Source organism: Macrotis lagotis, chromosome 4 (assembly GCF_037893015.1).
Source record: "Macrotis lagotis isolate mMagLag1 chromosome 4, bilby.v1.9.chrom.fasta, whole genome shotgun sequence".
NCBI lineage: Eukaryota > Metazoa > Chordata > Mammalia > Peramelemorphia > Peramelidae > Macrotis > Macrotis lagotis.
Window position 1 is genome coordinate 203,711,718 of NC_133661.1, and position 22,224 is coordinate 203,733,941.

The following is a 22,224-nucleotide window of genomic DNA, read 5'->3' on the forward strand; positions in this document are numbered from 1 at the left end:
GATATATTATAGCTCTAAATGCTTATATGAATAAATTGGAGAAAGAGGAAATCAATGAACTAAACATGCAACTAAAAAAATTAGAGAGAGAATAAATCAAAAATCCCCAATTAAGTACCAAATTAGAAATTCTAAAAATTAAAGGAGAAATTAATAAAATTGAAAGCAAAAAAACTATTGAATTAATAAATAAAACCAAAAGTTGGTATTATGAAAAAACCAATAAAATTGATAAACCTCTGGTCAATTTGATTAAAAAAAAGAAAGAAGAAAACCAAATTGCTAGTATCATAAATGAAAAAGGTGAACTCACTACCAATGAGGAAATTAAAGTAATAATTCAAAATTATTTTTCTCAACTCTATGCCAATAAATTTGATAATCTAAGTGAAATGGATGAATATTTACAAAAATATAAGTTGCCCAGGTTAAATGAAGAAGAGATTTAAATACCTAAACAACCCTATCAGAAAAAGAAATTCAACAAGCCATTACTGAACTCCCTAAAAAAAATCTCCAGGGCCTGATGGATTCACAAGTGAATTCTACCAAACATTTAAGGAACAATTGGTTCTAATTCTATATAAACTCTTTGGAAAAATAAGATGGAACTCTGCCTAACTCTTTCTATGAAACCAATATAGTACTGTTACCTAAACCAGGAAGAGTTAAACAGAGAAAGAAAATTATAGACCTATTTCCCTGATGAATATAGATGCAAAAATCCTAAATAAAATCTTAGCAAAACGATTACAACAAGTCATCATTAAGATAATACATTACGATCAAGTAGGATTTATTCCAGGAATGCAGGGCTGGTTCAATATTAGGAAAACTGTTAGTATACTCAATTATATCAACAACAAACCTATCAGAAATCACATGATCATATCAATAGATGCTGAAAAAGCTTTTGACAAAATACAGCATCCATTCCTATTAAAAACACTAGAGAGTGTAGGATTAAATGGACTGTTCCTTAAAATAATTAGCAGTATCTATCTGAAACCATCAACAAGCATTATATTCAATGGGGGAGAGGCTAGAGGCATTCCCAATAAGATCAGGGGTGAAACAAGGGTGCCCATTATCACCACTACTATTCAATATTGTATTAGAAATGTTAGCGTCAGCAATTAGAGAAGAAAAAGAAATTGAACAAATTAGAATTGGGCAGGAAGAGACAAAACTCTCACTCTGTGCAGATGACATGATGGTCTACCTAGAGAATCCCAAGAAATCATCTAAAAAACTACTGGAAACAATTAGCAATTTTAGCAAAGTTGCAGGTTATCAAATAAACCCTCAAAAATCCTCAACTTTTCTATATATGTCTAGCAAGAAACAGCAGGAAGAGCTAGAAAGAGAAATCCCATTCAAAGTAACCTCAGACAATATAAAATATTTGGGAGTCTATTTGCCAAGACAGACTCAGAATCTTTTTGAAAACAATTATAAAACACTTCTCACACAAATTAAATTAGATTTAAATGACAATTCTACCAAAACTAAACTATCTGTTCAGTGCCCTACCAATCAAAATTCAAAAAAATTACTTTAATGAATTAGAAAAAATTGTAAGTAAATTCATATGGAGAAATAAAAAGTCAAGAATTGCCAGGAGCTTAATGAAAAAAAGTGCAAAAGAAGGTGGCTTAGCCCTACCAGATCTAAAATTATATTATAAAGCATCAGTCATCAAAACTGTTTGGTATTGGCTAAGAAATAGAGTGGTAGACCAGTGGAATAGACTAGGTGTAAAAGCAGGAGATGATTATAGTAATCTGCTGTTTGATAAACCCAAAGATTCTGTCCATTGGGATAAAAACTCCCTCTTTGATAAAAATTGCTGGGAAAAATGCAAGTTAGTATGGAAGAAACTTAGATTAGACCAACACCTCACACCCTTTACCAAGATAAGATCCAAATGGTTACAGGATTTAGACATAAAAAACAATACTATAAGCAAATTAGATGATCAGGGACTAGTCTACCTGTCAGATCTATGGAAAGGGGAACAGTTTATGACTAAGGAAGAGTTGGAGAACATCACCAAAAACCAATTAGATCATTTCGATTGCATTAAATTAAAAAGCTTTTACACAGATAAAACCAATGTAACCAAGATCAAAAGAAATGTAGTAAACTGGGAAAAGATCTTTACAACTAATGATTCTGACAAAGCACTCATTTCTAAAATATACAGAGAACTGAGTCATATTTTTAAAACAAAAAGCCATTCCCCAATTGATAAATGGTCAAAGGATATGCAAAGGCAATTTACAGATAAGGAGATCAAAGTAATCCATAGACATATGAAAAAATGCTCTAAATCATTAATTATTAGAGAAATGCAAATTAAAGCTTTCCTGAGGTACCACCTCACACCTCTCAGATTGGCCAGTATGACCAGGAAGGATAATGATCATTGTTGGAAGGGATGTGGGAAATCTGGGACACTATTACACTATTGGTGGAGCTGTGAACTCATCCAACCCTTCTGGAGAGCTATTTGGAATTATGCCCAAAGGGCAACAAAAATGTACATACCTTTTGACCCAGAAATACCACTACTGGGTCTATACCCTGAAGAGATGATGAAAAAGGGTAAAAACATTACTTGTACAAAAATATTTATAGCAGCCCTGTTTGTGGTGGCAAAGAATTGGAAATCCAGTAAATGTCCTTCAATTGGGGAATAGCTTAGCAAACTGTGGTATATGTATGTCATGGAACACTATTGTTCTATTAGAAACCAGGAGGGATGGGATTTTAGGGAAACCTGGAGGGATTTGCATGAACTGATGCTGAGTGAGATGTGCTGAACCAGAAAAACACTGTACACCCTAACAGCAACATGGGAGTGATGTTCAAGCTTGAAGGACTTGCTCAATCCATCAGTGCAACAATGGGGAACAATTTTGGGCTGTCTGCAAAAGAGAGTACCATCTGTATCCAGATAAGGAGCTGTGTAGTTTGAACAAAGTACGAGGACTATTCCCTTTAATTTACAGAAAAAAAAAACAGATTATTGTCTGATCTTGTTACCTCTTAGACTTCTTTAAGGATATGATTTCTGTTTCATCACACCCAATTTGGATCAAGGTACAACATGGAAACAAAGTAAAGACTGACAGAGTGCATTCAATGGGGGGGGGGGGGAAGCAAGATTGGGGGAAAAATGTAAAACTCAAATAATATCTTTAATAAAAAATAAATTTAAATAAAAAAAGAGATTACTCTCTTAAGGGAGGCAACTTGAATTTCAAACATAATTCACAAATAAAACATTCTTTGATCTATAAAAAAAAGTAAATTTATATGCCATCTTACAGCTAAATCAAAAAATATATAAAATAGAATACTAAGCCATTATGCACTATTAAGGGGTTAACCCATTAAGATGTCTCTTTAATTTTACTTTATCTTTTTTTACTGAAGCTGCCTAGAGGTAGATATCAGTAGTGAGTGATCCAGGCATAAAAATGATTACTTCTAAAAGTCCAAGGTTATGAGTGGGAGACATCAGAAAAAATATACCTTAGACACAGGAGATAACTGGGGGGGAGCAAAAAGAGATAAGAGTCTGGAACTTATGTAAGAGAAGATAAGGAATTTAATTTTTTAAAGTGATTTGTTCTAAGAAAAATGATGCAGAGATTAGCAGATAATTTCTTTGTATTGACATGGTGTTATTGTGAAAAATTCATTTATAAAGGCAGCAATCTGCATACAGAGAGGACAATAAAGGAATTGCTGCTATTTCAGGATTCTCAACATATTTTATTAACCACTGACTATTAAGTGATTTAAGTTGTACCGTGAAGATCATTAAACATGGGATCGTCTTCTGCCAGAAATGTGGGTGGAAAACTAGAGAGTCTCAGCCTATATCAACTTAAAAGTCACTCTTCAGGAATGTCACTGGCTAGCACTCCTGCAAAGGTTGAAAAGCCACTGTAGGGGTGGCTAGGTGGCGTAGTGGATAAAGCACCGGCCTTGGTGTCAGGAGTACATGGGTTCAAATCCATTCTCAGACACTTAATAATTACCTAGCTGTGTGGCCTTGGGCAAGCCACTTAACCCCATTTGCCTTGCAAAAACCTAAAAAAAAAAAAAAAAGCCACTATCTAAGTCACTGGGATAGGAATTACCACTGAGAAACGTTTATCTTGTCATACCTAAGAGGTAAAAGGAGAGATTTAAAAAAAGTCAGTCAGTTTTCTCTACTTTTTCCTCATGAATCTGAGGTTTGCTCACCAATTACACACCAAATCTTAATAAACTAGCTGATGACATGTTTCTGATTTTCAAAAAGTAGCATATAACATTAAATATCTTTAATACAAGTTAACAAAAGGCAGGTCATTAGACTTTAGATGAATCAATTCTTGTCAGGAAAAGGTAGGGGGATCTGTGGGTACACAGGCTATTCTAACAGCCATGACACAAATCATCTCCAAGTAAACCGCCACCTGGACAGTCTCAGGAGCTGGCTTGCCGCCCTGAGAGATAAGGTGAGCTGGAGTCCTTGGGAGCTGGACATTCCGCCCCACTGTCCAAGGGCACTAGACACAGCTGTACCTTATCATCTCCTCCCTTACGTACCCTCCTACCCTGTAATGCAAGAAGCTGTACCTACACATCGCTTGCACCCCCTAACCATTACCTCATTATTCTTTTTTCTACCCTGGAAGACCTAACAGTATATATGTAATAGCTAAGCAATAATAAAATTGAGCTGGAGGCATAAGGCAGTAGTGGCTTGAGACTCCTTATTCTCAGCTCCCCTCCTGGAGAGAGGTTGCCGCTGTGGGCCCCAAGGAAGCAAGCCACAACAGGGATCCCTATGGTACTCCATCTAAATTATTCATAAGATCTATCTAGACAATGGTACTATGTGCTATGTTTACAGAGAAGAGAACGATATAAATTATGCTATGAAAGGAAAAGTAACACTGTAAACAAAGTCATCCAAAGATGATGCTAATAACCTAATGTTAGGTTTACTGGTTTATCCCATGGGGGAATAGTTTGTTAATCCATTTCTCTTCTCTTATTCAGTTCCCAGTACTGAGGTGATTAGTTAAAGAGTTAGAATTGCTGATGACCAAGAACTAAATCATAATCTTAAGGTCATCAACATCATTCCCTAACAAAATAAGCTAAGGAACAGATAGTCAAGAAACCAATAAATTCAACAAGGGAAATTATAAAACTTGTGCAGAGTTTTGGCAGAATGGAATGCCAAACTTAAGGAATTGATGAATTTTTAAAAAGTCAATCTATAATGAGAAGAGTTTTATGACTTATACAATCTTGGGATTCCATGATATAATTTTTTTCATAATACTATTACTGCATGGAATATCAGGATCTCATCATTATATGTAATTTCCTCCAGTGGACTAATGCCTCATAATGATTAGTAAATTTCTGAGCTCAAAAAATATTGATTTGTTAAATATATATATATATATATATATATATATATATATATTTAAAATAAATTCTACAATACCACTAGTTAAATAAGGTTGGGAACAAAATAAGATAATATTAGAACAAATGTTCAATAATATATTTTATCACTGTCCATTAATAGATAGTTGCTAGGAAAAAAAAAATTGTTTGAAAGCTATATACCTAAGGGTTAAGCTGTTTGCCAGAGACAAAGTCAAGAACTACCACTCTTTGAAAAAAATAAGAAGACTCAATATAAATGAGATTATTTATAACTCAATACTACACTATAATTTGGAGTTGGCATATTTAAAGGAATCAGCAAAAAATTATTTAAAAATTAATTAATTCTGTGAAAAAAAGAATTTCATGCTGTTAAGGACTTTTGAAAACCCTGTTTCTAAGGAATGGAATGGTTCTGTCAATCTATTCAACCTTACCAATTTTAGATCAAAATTCCCAAAATTCCAAATTCCAAGAAAAATAATACACTAAGTATCCTATAATATTATTTTACTGCTGATAACCTAACTTCCAAAAGAAGACTGTCAAGAATGACTACATCTACCTAAAAATTTTGCCTTCACAACAAATGAAATCAAGTATTTCAACTATTGCTTCAAATGAAAGCATAGAAAAATAACAGGCTATAAGATTAGGGGCATATGAAATAATGTATCTTACCTTGTAGTTTCTTTAACACAGCAACTTCCATTTTCAGAACTTGTTTTGGTTGTTGAGCTGATTCTACTTTCAATGCAACATTTTCCCTGGTGAGCAAGTCCAAGGCGTCGTAAATTTCTCCAAAGCCCCCACCCCCTATTTTTCTTAACTGTATGGGGAATAAAAGCATAAGGGGTTGGGGAGAAGAAAGAAGGGGGAAAATGTTACTGGCAAACCATGTACTTGAAAATTAAACTAAAATTTTTAGATTCTTCTTTGAATTCTGAAGTTTGCACATAAAGTTAATTTTATTATACTTTCGTGAGATGAAAAATTATAATAGTATAAAAATTATGCATATTAAAAAATAAAACTCCCATTGATACCATAAAAAGATCCACTTTATCACCTCTTGTGTTTTCCTTAAAGGGATAACTTGGCCTGCAGTTTGCATCAGAAATGACCCTGACATAAAGTCCAGAAATATCATTTCCCCCATTCAAAAGACTTTACTACTATTCAAAAGATATTATTACTACTACAGTCTACTATATATTAATTTACTCACAAGACAAATTAATCTTTTATCAAATTCTTCAGTCTTAATTTACCCTTCTACCCATATCCATATTTCTCCAACTAAAAGGGTCAAGACTTACTGGAGAATTGCAAGAAGATTCTTAGTGTGTATTAAAGAACTGAACCATAAACCTCTAAATAGTTGGTCCTGGTAAAATACAGTAGCCTCCATAATTCAATAGGTGAACCTTCTGTCATCTACTGAGCATCCAGTCCTCCACTTGCCACTAACTAAAGTTTTAGGAGTTGTTAACAAAGAGTATAGAATATTAAAAGTTCTAAAGGAAAACACTTTACACTTAAAGGACAAGAGATCAATGATGAATCAACAGTGTAAACTGAGGAACAGTCTAACAAAAAGAAAATCAGGAAATAACTGAAAAAACAACTAGATAATATCAATAGTTACAGAAAGGTCAAAGAAAATGAGATCATAGGAAAGTCAAATGACTTTATTTAGGAGGGGCAGGGTTAGCAAAGTAGTGGGGTGAAGTGATTCTCCTAAGGTCACACAGATAGGTAAATATTAAGTGTCTGAGTCTGAATTTGAACTCGGGGTGGGGGGGATTTTGCAGCCAGTTTCTCTGATAAAGGTATCATATCTCAAATATATAGGGAACTGAGTCAAATTGATAAAAGTATTATTCCCCAATTGAAAATGGTCAAAGGATATGAAGAGACAGTTTACAGAGAAAGAAACCATACTATCAATATTCTGTTTTTTATATGAGAATTAAAGAAATGTAAATTAAAATACTCTGAGGCGCCACTTCCCTTCCATCAAATTGACTAAGATGGCAGAAAAGAAAAATGACAAATGGTGGAGGGAATGTCAGAAAAGTAAGTATAAAATGCAAAGTTGGTGCATCTGTGAACTAATACAACCTAGAGGACAAATCTGAACTATTTCCAAAGGAATGAAATTGTGTACACCTTCGATCTAGTAATAACCCTTCCAGGTCTATTCACCAAAGAGATCAAAGAAAGAGAAAAGGCACCTATATATAAATATAGATATATAGATATAGATATTTATAGCAGCTCTTTTGTGGTAGTAAAGAACTGAAAATTGAGGATAATTACCACTTGGGGAATGTCTGAAGAAGTTATATGACAATAATGAAATATAATTGTGTGGTAAGAAATTACAAAGTACATAGTTTTAGAAAAATCTAAGAAGATTTATATAAACTGATGCAAAGTAAAGTAAAAGAGAAGAGAAAAAGATAAAAGATTAATTTCTCTCCACAGAAAAGTTGAAAACTATGGACATAAAATACTGCATACAAAAGTCAGGTGCATTCACTGTGCTATTATGTTTTGTTACAAGGGAAGGTGCCACAGAAATAGGCAATATTTATGGAAAGGTCTGTAGTGTGAAAAACAAAAGGCATCAATAATTTTGAGAGAGAAAGAGAAAAAGGGGGAAGGAGGAGTCAGTGGAGAGGGAGAAGAGGGGAGGGGAGGAGAGGGGAGAAGAGACAGAACTGAAGGAGGCAACAAGAGAGGAGTTATTTGTCAGGAGAAAATCAACTTTCTATGAACACCATGAGAAGATGAAAAGAATGGAAAAGGAAACGGTGAAAGATGAGAGGCAGTTTGTGAAAAATAGAATGGGGGTTCCAAAGAGTACAGTGAAGGAAGGTTCAGAGGAGAATAGAGACTGGGGAAGCCTGAATTGTATAGAAATGAGAGGAATGGAAGAGAAAGAGTTTTTCTCAAATATGGGATGGAAAAAACTCAAGAACCATTCAGCAAGACATATTTTTCCCAATTATGCATTTTGCATATCTAACAGACATGTGCTTAAATTCAGCAGTCCAAATTCCAATTAGTACCCTGAGCAAGTTAATTCTACAAGTTCTTAACTGTCAAAATACACCACAGAAATCAACTTAAATCCAATTCAACAATGAAATATCACTGACTATCTGGCAAAACTGTCAGTTCAATCCAGTTAAAATGCCTTTCAGAGATGATCAATAGTCTAACAAAACTCAATCCCACCTTCGTATGTGGTCCTGGTCATGTGCACAGAGCTGATGTCTACAATGTTCCAGAACACAGAATAATCCCCAAGAGAGGTAATGTGATGTAGTGGAAATTGTGCTAAGCTGAGAGCCAGGATAGACTTGGGTTCATATCCTTTCTGAGACACTTAATGTAAGTCATTATTTAACATCTCTGAAACTCTGTTTCTTTATCTTTAAAATCAAAAATAATAAGAGTACTACAGAGTAGTATGTGGAAAGATAATTGGCCTTGGGTTTAATTCCTAAACATATTGGTTGTTTAACTCTATACAGGTCTTTTAATCTCTTGGTTTTCTCAGCATCACCCTAAGCCTAAAATATAGAATGGTTTCTGGTCCATGTTAAGAGTGTTTCCTTATTCAGAGATTCCCTAAGGAATAAGGACTGAACTTATGATTTCAACAGTATAGGGACTCCATAGTGAGGAAATTCCTTCTAAATATGCAGGTCTGTACCTTCTCTGCAATTTACAGTTTTAGAGACTTGCCTGAGGACTGAGAAGTTAAGTGACTGAAGATGACAGAACCAATACATGTCAGAGACAGGATTTATCCTGGCTCCAAGGCCAAGTCTCTAGACCCCAGCCCTAGTCCCAAATAGCACCTGGGTTACACACTTAGTGAAACTGCGGATCAAATAAGAATGTATGTAAAACACTCTGCAAATCCTAAAACTTTACAAAAGTTATCTATTATTATCCCTTGGAAAGAAAAGAAGTCTTTCTGTGGGGCAAATGTAACCCTGAAGAAATATAGTAAAGAACTTCATTTAATAACACCAGCAAACCATGAAAAATCTATTTGATTCAATATGCTATGTACTAGGGAAAATAACATATTTCTAACACAGTCCCTGTCTTCATTGAATGCAATTTAAGGGGAATAAGACAAAAAGTTAAGTATAATAAAGAATATAACATGTTAGTGAGATGCAAAACAAAATACTATTTGAGATACAATACAGGGGAAATCAAGAAAAGCTTCAGGGAATAAGTGTTTATTGAATTGAGAACTTCTACTCTACAAATAGGAATGACTTTTTTTACCTCTACTTACAGCTACTGCGTTTCTTACTGTTTCTCAAAAATTTCTCTTTTTCATTCTCCTCCCTTCCTTCCTTCCTCCTCCTCCTCCTCCTCTTCTTCTTCTCTCTCTCTCTCTCTCTCTCTCTCTCTCTCTCTCTCTCTCTCTTTCTCTGAGTTAACTCTCCACATGAATGTACAACCTAAAAATAAAAGGTAATAGTCAAAATTTTTTTTGGTTTTGCTAGGCAATGGGGTTAAACGACTTGCCCAAGGTCACACAGCTAGGTAATTATTAAGTGTCTGAGGTCACATTTGAACTCAGGTACTCCTGACCCCAGAGCCAGTGCTCCAACCACTACACCATCTAGCTGCCCCAGTCAAAAATTTTTAATGAAAATGGATAGGGGTAATTTCAAAATTATGGCTGGGAGAATTTTAACCAAATGAAAAATTACAAATATCAAAAATAGACAATTTCAATTACAAAGCTTCTGCATGACTAAAATCAATGTGCCCAAGAATAAAAATATCTGAGATATATAGGAAATAACACAAAAAAATGAAATGAGAATCATGCTTATTAACAAATGATTTAAAAAAGGATATGAACAGCTCACAATATAAGAAGTACAAACTGCTTACCACCTTTTGAAAGACTGCTCCAAATTGCTGATAATAGGAAATGCAAATTAAAACTCTGAGGTTCCATTTCACAGCTATCAAAAATGGCAAAGGTTAAAAAAAAAAGTAAAAATAATCACTATTGTTGGAGCAATATAAAAACAGAACCATTCATACATTTGGTAAGAGCTATGAATTGAAGTCCACCATTCTGGAAAAGAATTTGGGGGAAAAAAAGTTACACAAACATCCACCCCTTTTGACTCAGAGATTCTACGACTAGGCATGTACTCCAAAAAGGGCAAAGGTAGAAAGGTGCGATCTATATCAGAACGTATGTAACAACCTTTTGTGGTAGCAGAGAACTAGAAATAAGGGGCTGTCCTTTAATTGGGAAAAGACTAAATAAACTATAATATAAAATGTAATGAAATAATTTGCTGTAAAAGAGACAATATACATTTTTAACTTCCCTTCCCCCTGCCATGCCTCCCAAAACTATATGGGAACAAAAAGCAGAACTATCCAATGTAGCTGTTCTTAGGATTAGAAATCTAATTCTCTCCCTGAAGTGTTATCTGAGATTCTAAGGCAAGGCTATAGGCAGAGGAACTGCCAACCTGCTTTCCCATGCAGCTCTACAACTCACTTCAGGCATTAGTCTGAGCAGCATTTATGGGGGAAAATAGTGGATAAAATACATGGCAATACTAACTTCTTTCTTTTCCTCTAATATCACTGAATAACCAAAAAAGTATAAGACTTTTTAAAGGACCCTAAGATATATCAGCAACTTTATCAAAGGGAAGGATATGACAGTATTATCAAATCTATGAGAAATATAAATCTGAGAGGAATAACTAACAAACAACTGGCACGCAAAAATATCTTTACAGTCTAGGACATTCGGCCAAATCTAATGAAGTCATATATTGGGTTTTAAAAATTTAGCATTTAAAAGTACAAGATGGAGAAGAAGGCATGGTCTAGCAATTTCTTTGAAAAAGATATGGTGGCCCTTTTTGCCCCTTTGATCGCCATGGCTCCCATGAAGAAAACTGAGATGAAGGGTGGCAAAAAAAAGAAGTTCTCAGGTTCACTCTGGATTGTACCCATCCTGTGGAAGATGGGATTATGGATACAGCAAATTTTGAGCAGTTTTTACATGAATCAATCAAAGTGAATGGAAAGGCTGGCAACCTCGGTGGCAGAGGCATAACCATTGAGAGAAGCAAGAGTAAGATAACTGTGACATTAGAAGTGTTCTTTCCTAAAAGGTATTTGAAGTACCTGACAAAGAAATACTTAAAAGAAGAACAATCTATGCGATTGGCTCTGGGTAGTGATCAATAACAAGCAGAGTTATGAATTACAGTACTTCCAGATGAACCAGGATGAAAAGGAGAAAGAGTAGGAGGATTAAACCCTTTTGGGTCTGGATACGTTTTGTATATGATCTCGAATTAAAAAAAAAGATTTGGTGGTTTTAATTATGAATCAGTAATGAAATATAGTCATCAAAAAGACTGATGTGAATTTGGATACATTAAGAGAGGCATAATTTCCAGAAACTAGAAGCTGATGGACCTGCTGTAGTCTTCTGTCCTAGTCAGATCACATTTGCAGAATACTATGTTAATTTTGGGAACCACATTTTAGGAAGACCATTTTTAAATAGAAACATGTCTAAAGAAAGCAGAAGGCTGAAGAGTTTCAGGTTCATGACCAATAAGAATCAGGTAAAGGAAATGGGGGAAGCTAGCCTAAAAAAGAGAAGACTCTTGTCTAGAGGGAAACATTAGCTATCTTCAAAGACTATCAAGTGGAAAAAACAACAATTTAAGCTTATTATCAGAAAATCTTCCCTTTGAGGCAGTCCTACTGGAAACGGCTTCCACAAAAGATACTGTGTTCTCCTTGTCTGGAGATAACTAACAAAAATTGGATGACCACTCTTGGGGAATGGAGCAGAGGGGGCTCTTTTTCAGGCAAGTTGACCCTAAGTATGAGTAGGGAGCATGGCAGGGTTGTGGAAGGTAGAGAAAGGAAGGAGGTAGAGGGTCATCTCCCTCATTTGACTCAAATATGCTGCTATTCAAAACACAGAGAGGGAATAAGATCTGAACTTTATCAATATTGTCACAAGGGCCAGGGAACTACACAAAAATATGTAGCAGAGTATTTCACATACTGCCTTTTCGCATGCATACTAGAGGGCTGCCATCCTCCTGCAATATACTGTACTTAATATAGTGTTGTGACCAAAGCAGGGCTCAATAAATACTTTCCACTTGACTAGCTATCTGAAAGAATTTCTGATAACTTCTACCTTGTCATAAAGAACTTCAGAGGTATCACGGCCCTTCTCAAGTTTTAAACACTTATCTCTTACAATGAGCATTTGATGAAGGGGTATGAGGCAGGGTGTAACCCCAAAGAAGATAAATCAGGAAACTTACTGTAATGTAAAAAATAAAAAATAATTTTTATAAAAAGCTTTAAAAATAAAATGAAATTGGGGCAGCTAAGTGGCACAGTGGATAGAGCACTGGTTCTGGAGTCAAGAGGACCCGAGTTTAAATACGGCCTCAGACACTTAATTGCCTAGCTTTGTGACCTTGGACAAGTCACTTAACCCTAATGCCTTAAATAATATTTTAAAAATGTATTAAAAAAAACCCAAAAGTATCCATATTTAAATGAAAAATCAAAATAAATTTTAAAATTAAAAAAATTCTTTCAAGCAACAAATAATAGGCACATTTTTGAAGCTAATGAAATCATCAACCAGTGGAATAAGTTATAGTACAAAAAGTATATTTTCATTTTCCAAAGAAAAAGGAGCTTCATAAGGCTCACAAATTAGAATAATTTTACTGAATTTCTAAACAAAACAATTTGAATGCAAAGGATTGAGCATGGGGGCTGAAAAAAATTATGTGGAAAATTAGAGACCAAACTTTGAAAGAGCTTGACTATAATTAGGACTATCCTATTACTCAAATAATGTATTTTTCTTTGGTTTCTCCTTTCCAGATATATACTTTCATATCAAACACTATGTATATGAGCATAGGAAAACTCAACACTATATGATAAAGAAAAGAGCAGTAAAGGTGTAGTCAGTGTTTTCTTAGTCATGTCTGACTGTCAGTGACCCCATTTGGGATTTTCTTGGCAAACATACTTTAGTGGTTTGCCATTTCCTTCTTCAGTTCACTTTGAAGATGTGGAAACTGAGGCAAACAGGATCAGGTGATTTGAACTCAAATTTGAACTCAAGAAGATGAATCTTTCTGTCTCCAAACCCAATATTCCATCCATTATGCCAGCTGGCTGCCCATGATCACAGAAAAACTGCTTCAAGTATTCAAGCAAATGAATACATTTAGCACTACTTCTTTGAAAAATAATTTACTGAATAATAATAGTTTATCCAGCTTTTATATGAAAAGTATACCCACCACTTTCCATCTTTCTTTCACCAAGATACCAACACTGAGGATATCTGGCTGCTCTCCTCCCCCACTCATCGCAATCTTCTGATGTGGTAGATCTACTACACAGGCATCCAGCTCCCAAGGGTGACTTCCATTTAACCTGAAGCAAAAGAAACAACAGTAGCATATCAGAGTTGACTAATTAACACAAGGAGTACTTCAGCAGTAGGAACCATTACCTTAATTAGGTTGCTTTGCTGTGGAAAAAAAAAATACCCAGCACTGACTCAATTCCAAAAATAGTATTTAATGGATTAAAAAACAGCACTTATGTTTTCACATCAAAATGTTCAAGAATTCTTTTGTTAGACTTTCTAAAAGATATTCTATTACAAAAAAAGAAACTATACAATAATTTCATTTGGGGGCCCAGTGGTACTACAAAATATGTAATTCTTTGTCAGCAAGTCTACTCTATGTAGATTATTTGTCTAGATGCTATAAAAAAGTCAAAAATATAAAGAAAAATAAGCCTAATCAGTATAAAACAAAAAGCACTTACGAATTTGTAAAGCAACTTTACATAATTATTATATTTGATCTTCTTAATAACTGTAAGAGAGAACTGGAACAGACATGCTCAGGTACTAGATGAGAACAGGAAGGCTCAGGAGATAATAAATGACTACCCCTAGATCACAAAGTCAATAAGGTATAGTCAGGAATCAAATACTGGTCTTCATCCAGTGATTATTTATTGAGCACTTACATGCCCAAGAAAATGTTACTGGGCACCTTACATGAGCAAATGACAATTTGGAAGATAAAAAGAAAATTCAGAAACAAATATTTGCCACCTTCTGAAATAACATTACTTTATATTCTGATTACTATACTTTCATGTCTTTTATTATGTTTATTTTTAATCCTATACAACGCACCCTGTCTCCTAGAAGAATCTGAACTCTATTTGAAGGTGGCAAGATTAGTTTTGAAAAAAAAACCACCTTAATTAATGAGATAGCATTTGTTAGATGGCACAGTACAGGTGACAATGCAGTTGAACTTTCCTAACATACCCCTTTAAAGAACTTTGATTTAATTCTTAAGATCAAATTTTGAAGCAACAGAGTCAACAGAGTGAGACATTTTTTCCAGCTTAATACAATTTAGGAAGTTGACAGGAATAGGTCTGTGACACTAGGGTGGGAGCCAGCCCAGAGTTCTTCCAACTCAATGAAACAGCAGCCCACCACTTTCCATCTTTCTTTCACCAAGTCCAGAGACAGTAAAGGGGGCAGGGAGTCAGACAACCAGTTAGAAAGAGATTACAAGGGGCTCTTTGCTAGCACTAGATGCCAGCACTGGTGATGACTGTCAATTCTATTACCCATGAACAGTTCCGGGATGCAGTTATAGGGTGGCAGTTTCAGGGCTGAAAGTAGTAGACTACTTGCAAATGTAAGGGAGTAAAGGTCTTCCTGAGAAGACCAGTGGTCTATGCTTTTCTGACTACATCTCTCCCTGGATTATACCACGATGTTAGCATCAAAAACTTAAGACTCAGCATATCTAACTCTGAAAACAACAGCACAAAAAAGGCCAAAGCTTGGCATAGTGGTGAGCAAGGCCCAACTTTAATATAAAGCTCAAAGACAAGAAACAGGTTGGAAAATAAGCAAAAAACAAAAAAAAAGGACCATAAAAAGGTACTAGATAGTAGGGAAGAGCAAGATATAAATTCAGTAGAAGATGACAACGTGAAAACAACAAAAGCAAAGCCTCAAAGAAAAAATGCTAATTGGAGCTCAGATCAACAAGTATTCCTGGAAGATTTAAAGAAATGAGTGTTAAAGGAAAACTGGGAAAAGAAAGGAGAATGATGCAAAAAAAATTATGGAAAAAGCATTAGCAGTTTGAAACAAGGTACACCAAAAAATTCTGAAAATATAACACCTAAAAGAACAGAATTGGTAAAAGAGGCACAGAACTTTACTGAAGAAAAGAACTCCTTAAAAAGTAAAATAGGACAAATAAAAAAGGTACAAAAGCTGACTGAAGAAAATTATTTCCTTTGGTAAGGAAGAAACAAAACTTTCACTTTTTTGCAGATGACGTGATGGTATACCTAGAGAATCCTAAAAAAATCACCTAAAAAACTACTAGAAACAATTAGCAACTTTAGCAAAGTAGCAGGATATAAAATAAAACCCTCATAAATCCTTGGCATTTCTATATATTACTAGCAGGATACAGCAGCAAGATCTAGAAAGAGAAATCTCATTCAAAGTAACTTCCGACAATATAAAATACTTGGGAGTCTATCTGTCAAAGCAGACTCAGAAACTCTACAAAAACAACCGCAAAACACTTCTCAGATTTAAATAACTGGACAAATATGAACTGATATGCCAAGCTAATATAATAAAAAAGGATAGGAAGAGCTCATATAATAAAAATGACAATTCTACCTAAATTAAACTACTTATTTAGTACCCTACCAATCAAAATTCCAAAAAATTGCTTTAATGAACTCAAGAAAATTGTAAGTAAATTCATATAAAGAGATAAAAAGTCAAGAATTTCCAAAGAAATTCCAATAAAAAAGGTGCAAAAAAGGTGCCTTAGCCCTGCCAGATCTAAAATTATACTATAAAGCATCAGTCATCAAAACTGTCTTGTACTGGCTAAGAAATAAAGTAGGGGATCAGTGGAATAGACTAGGTGCAAAAGAGATAGCAGGATATAATTATAGTAATCTACTGTTTGATAAAACCAAGAGGGGGGGGTCCAGCTTCTGGGATAAAAAGTATTTTTCATAAAAACTGTAGGGAAAACCGGAAGTTAGTATGGCAAAAACTTAGATTAGATCAATATCTCACACTCTATACCAAGATCAAAATGGGTACAGGATTTAGACATAAAAGATAATATTATAAGTAAACTAGGAGATCAAGAAATAATTTACCATCAGATCTATGGAAAGGGAAGCGTTTATGACCAAGGAAGAGATAGAGAACATCATTAAAAAGATACTAGATAATTTTGATTAAATTAAAAAGGTTTTGCACAAAAAAAACCATTGTAACCAAGGTCAAAAGAAATGTGGTAAACTGGGAAACAATTTTTACAATTAGTATTTCTGAAAAAAGGACTCATTTCTAAAATATATAGAGAACTGAATCAAATTTTTTTTTTAAAAAAAAAGCCATTCTCCAATTGACAAATACTCAAAGGATATGCAATGGCAATTTACAGATGAGGAAATCAAAGTGATCCAAAGTCACATGAAAAATTGCTCTACATCATTACTTATTAGAGAAATGCAAATTAAAAACATCTCTCAGGTACCACACCACATACTTCTCAGATTGGTCAATATGACCAGAAAGGACAATGATCAATGTTGGAAGGGATGTGAGAAATCTGGGACACCGATACATTGTTGGTGGAGTTGTGAATTCATCCAACCTTTATGGAGAGCAATTTGAAATTATACTGAAAGGGCAATAAAAATGTGCATACCCTTTGATCCAGCATTACCACTACTGGGTCTATACCCTGAAGAGATCATGAAAAAGGGTAAAAACATCACTTGTACAAAAATATTCATAGCAGCCATGTTTGTGGTGGCAAAGAATTGGAAACTGAGTGAATATCCTTCCATTGGAGAATGTCTAAACGAATTGTAGTATATGTATGTTATGGAACACAGCTGTTCTATCAGAAACCAGGAAGGTTGGGAATTCAGAGCCTGGAAGGATTTGCATGAACTAATGCAGAGTGAGATGAGCAGAACCAGAAGAACATTATACACCCTAAAAGCAACATGGGAGTGATGATCAAGCTTAATGGACTTGCTCATTTCATCAGCGCAAAAATCAGGGACTATTTTAGAGTATCTGCAATGGAGAATACCATCTGTATACAAGGAAAGAATTGTGGAGTTTAAACAAAGACCAAAAACTATTATCTGTAATTTTTAAAAAATATATATTTTATTATGTAATTTTGCTATTTCTTATATTTTATTTTTCCTTTGGATATGATTTTTCTCCCCACACATTCAATTTTGATCAATGTATAGCATGGACACAATGTAAAGACTATCAGATTGCCTTCTCAGGGTGGGGGTGGGGGAAGGAAACAAGAATGGGAAAAAAATTGTAAAATTCAAAAAGAATAAAAAAACACCAAATGTTTAAAATAAATAAATAAAGCATAAAAATACTGGTTCAAAGAGTGGAAAATACAACACAATCAGTTGGGTAGAAAATCAAGAAAATCAAAGAAATAATGAGATAGAGAAAGGGGGGGCAGAGACAAGATGGCGACAAGAGCAGATGGTGTCTTAGGCGCTCTCTCATAAATCTTCAAAACTAAGGTCTTCAACTAAATTTTTGAGAGCCAGAACCCACAGAGGGACCCAGTGAGGCAGTTCTCCTACTCAAGGTAACCTGGAAAAGAGCAGAAAAGCTCTGCTCCCCGGGGTTGGAGAGGCAGCCGCCAGAGGGGTGGCCCAACAGAGTGAAAGAACTTCAGCCTCCCGGAGGCAGCCCCAGGGCACTAGGAGCCCTGGCTCACAGCAGCTGGAGAGTATCCTGAGCTACGCCAGGGGGAAGACAGGGAACAAATTGGGGGAACAGCGGGGGACCTCTGCCAGAGCGAGCACATGAAGTCCAGCCCTCAGGGCAAACAGCCAGCAGCATGGCCACTGCATTCCAGATCCAGGAAACATAAGCAGGCGCAACCCATTGAGCCCATTGAGAGACTGCTGAGCTCTGTCCTCTACCCCTGGAACAGTACTAGGGGGCTCTGAACACATTCAGATCCTGATCGCAGTCTAGGCCCCCCCCATAGAACAGCAGGGCCCCCCCACCTCAGCCCCATGGCAGAGGAGGGTGCTTACGGTCATTCACAGACCAGGAGGAAGGACAGAGGCTCACACACCAAGACCCTTGTGGGAGTGTCCCAAAAGCTCAGGAAGCACCCCCCAAAACAGGCTTAGGCTGGGAAAATAAGCAAGTAGAGAAATAAGAGGAACACCATTGAGAAATACATCATCTATGATCCCAAGAAGGATCAATATACTCAGTTTGAAGATGAGGAAACACAAGCTCCTGCATCTAAAGACTCCAAGAAAAACAGAAATTGGGCTCAGGCTATGACAGAGCTCAATCAAAAAAGACTTTGAAAATCAAATGAGGGAGTTAGAAGAAAAACTGGGAAAAGAAAGGAAAGAGATGCAGGAAAAACATTAAAATGAAGTCAGCAGCTTAGTCAAGGAAATGCAAAAAATGCTGAAGAAAATAGCATGCTAAAAACCAGCTTAAGTCAAATGGATAAAACAGTTCAAAAAGTTATTGAGGAGAAGAATGCTTTGAAAAGCAAAATGGGCCAGATGGAAAAAGAGATAAGAAAACTCTGAGGCAAACAAATCCTTCAGACAAAGAATAGAACTCAGGGAGATTGATGAATTTACAAGAAATCAGGACTCATTACTTCAAAACCAAAAAAAAATGAAAAATTAGAAGAAAATGTGAAACACCTCACTGAAAAAACAACTGATATGGAAAACAGATTTAAGAAAGATAATTTAAAAATTATTGGAATACCTGAAAGTCATGATCAGGAAAAGAGCCTTGACATCATTTTCAAAGAATTACTACAGGAAAATTACCCTGATATCCTAGAAGCAGAGGGCAAAATAGAAATGGAGAGAATCCACCAGAGAAAGAGACCCCAAAAAACCAACCCCTAGGAATATTATAGCCAAGTTCCAGAACTGGTGGGTGATTGTTGGGTGTATGGGGCCAGATATGGGCTCAGGTGCTCCTGGCTCCTGGGCTGTTGCTCCGTCCATTGTGCCACCTGGCCATACCTATAATTATTACTATTATTTTTTAATTTTAATTTTTTTCTCTCCCCTTTACTTTATCACTCAAGGGAGTAGATATTTTTTAGGGGAGGGGGTATTTTATTTACTCTTAAACAAGAATGTTTTATTAATGTATAAAAAACATTATTTGTACAAAATGAGAATAAATATTAAATATTAAAAAAGAAATATGAGATAATATCTGGGAAATAGACAGGATGGTAAAAGAGGGCAGATTAAGGGAAGCAATGGTTAGAAGCAAAACATATTTTTGAAGAGGGTCAGAATAAGAAGAGAAGGATAAACATAAGAAAATAGGATGTAGAGAAATATTAGCAATCATAACTGTGACTGTAAATGGGATGTGCTCACCCATAAAACAGAAGCAGATAGAAGACTGAATTAGAAGATAGAATCCTGGGGTGGCTAGGTGGTACAGTGGATACAGCACCAGCCCTGGAATCAGGAGTACCTGAGTTCAGGTCCGACTTCAGACACTTAATAACTACCTAGATTATATAGCTGTGTGACCTTGGGCAAGCCACTTAACCCCACTGCCTTGCAAAAATCTTAAAAAAAAAGTGGCAAGTTAAATCAATTCTGAGGCACTGCCTTTCATCTATCATTACAAAAGCTAGAGTGAATGAGGGAAAATAAGTATACTAATAAACTGCTAAAAGTTGTAAACTTGTCTGATCATTTTGGAGAATAATTTGGAACTATGACCAAAGAAGCATAAAATTCCACATTTCCTTTTACCCAACAATATCACTACTGGGTTTATACCTCAAAAAAATCAGAGGAAAAAAGAAAAGGACCTATATATACAAAAATATTTATATGACAGCTCTTTTTGTAGAGGCAAAAATTGAAAAATGGTGGGATGCTGAACAATTGGGAAATGGTTGGACAAGTTGTGGCATATCATTATGTAATACTATTGTTCTATAAGAAATGATGAGATGATAAAAAGTTTTTGCACAAATAAAATCAATACAACCAAGATTAGAATGCAGAAAGATGGAAAATAACTGTCAAAGCTAAGTGTTTGTGATAAAGGATTATTTCTAAAATATATAGAGAACTGAGTTGAATTTTTAAGAATACAAGCCACATCCATCAACTGGGGAATGGCTGAACAAATAATGGGATATGTATGATATGGAAAACTATTGTTCTATTAGAAACCAGGAGGGATGGGATTTCAGAGAAGCCTGGAAAGACTTGTATGAACTGATGTTGAGCGAGATGAGCAGAACCAGACAGTATACCCTAACAGCAACATGGGGGTGATGATTAACCTTAATGGACTTGCTCATTACATCAATGCAATAATCAGGGACAATTTCTAGAGCACCTGTGATAGATAATATCATCTGTACCCAGAGAAAGAACTGTGGAGTTTAAACAAAGACCAAAGTCTATTACCTTCAATTTTTTTTAAAGTGTCTTATGTACTACATAATTTTGCTATCTCTAATATTTTATTTTCTCCTCAAGGATATGATTTCTCTCCCAACACATTCAATTTAGATCAGTTTATAGCATGGAAACAACGTAAAGATTATCAGACTGCTTTCTGTAGGGGAGAGGGAAAAATTGTAAAATTTCGATCAATGTATAGTATGGAAAACAATGTAAAGATTATCAGATTGCCTTCTGTGGGTGGATGGGGGGGAGGAAAAATTGTAAAATTTAAAACCTTACAGAAAATGATAGGTAGAAACTACTATTGCATAATATTGGAAAATAAAATATTAATTAAAAAAGAAGACAAGCCACTCCCCAAATGATAAATGATCTAAGGGTACGAATAAGTAATTTTCAGATGCAGAAACTAATGCTATCTAGAGTCGTGTGAAAGGCAATTTTTTCACTTTTTTCTTATTTTTAAGATATGGTTAACATGGAAATATGTTTTGTATGATTTTACATGCATAAATGATTTCATTTGTTTGCCTTCTTAGTAGATAGGGAAAGGATGAGAGGGAAGGAGAAAATTTGCAACTCAAAATTTAAAAAGAAAAGAATATCTAAAAAAATAAGCAATAAGTTTATTTTTAAAAGGTAACATTTGAGCTGAGCCCATTATCAGGATGTCTGGGAACTGAAGTGAAGGAGGGGAAAGAACTGGAGGGCAGGAGAAGATTTTAGCTAGAAGAAATAGCCTATGAATAAGCACAAAGGCAATGCTTTTTTCCAATTAACCAAAATGCATATTCAACATGTTCCCCTCATCTAATGTAACTTATAAGTAAGGAATTTATAACTAAGTTCTAAAGCATGATTAAAATGAGTAAATTTTAGAAAATATATTAAATCACAGGGAGTAACAGGGTCAAGGACTACTTTCTTGGGATAAATTCTCATCAAGCAAAATATCCTAAGCAACTCAATGACTCTAAATCACTTTGATAAGTATTTACTAAGTATTTACTTTGATAAATATTTAAAGACCTGTAGATCTACACAGTGTTGTACTGACTTTATTGCTAATATTCCTATAAAACCTGGACAGCCAGT

At 35.1% G+C, this 22,224-nt stretch overlaps 1 protein-coding gene and 1 pseudogene across 6 annotated transcripts in view; one reads left to right on the forward strand and one right to left on the reverse strand.

Annotated features, from left to right (window-relative positions):
* TTBK2 (tau tubulin kinase 2) overlaps window positions 1-22,224 on the reverse strand; it is a 242,175-nt gene that overhangs the window by 181,206 nt on the left and 38,745 nt on the right. For 3 of the 6 annotated variants that reach the window (XM_074235218.1, XM_074235212.1, XM_074235213.1), the window contains exons 2-3: window positions 13,848-13,983; window positions 6,148-6,295 (exon numbers count right to left, since the gene is read on the reverse strand). In XM_074235218.1, coding sequence (XP_074091319.1) covers window positions 6,148-6,295; window positions 13,848-13,916 — 217 coding nt within the window. In that variant the 5' untranslated portion in view covers window positions 13,917-13,983. Of the gene's footprint in view, window positions 1-6,147; window positions 6,296-13,847; window positions 13,984-22,224 lie in introns of those variants that run through there. The other 3 variants (XM_074235214.1, XM_074235215.1, XM_074235216.1) reach the window with 3 other exon arrangements.
* Window positions 11,423-11,806, forward strand: LOC141522104 (large ribosomal subunit protein eL22 pseudogene; annotated as a pseudogene).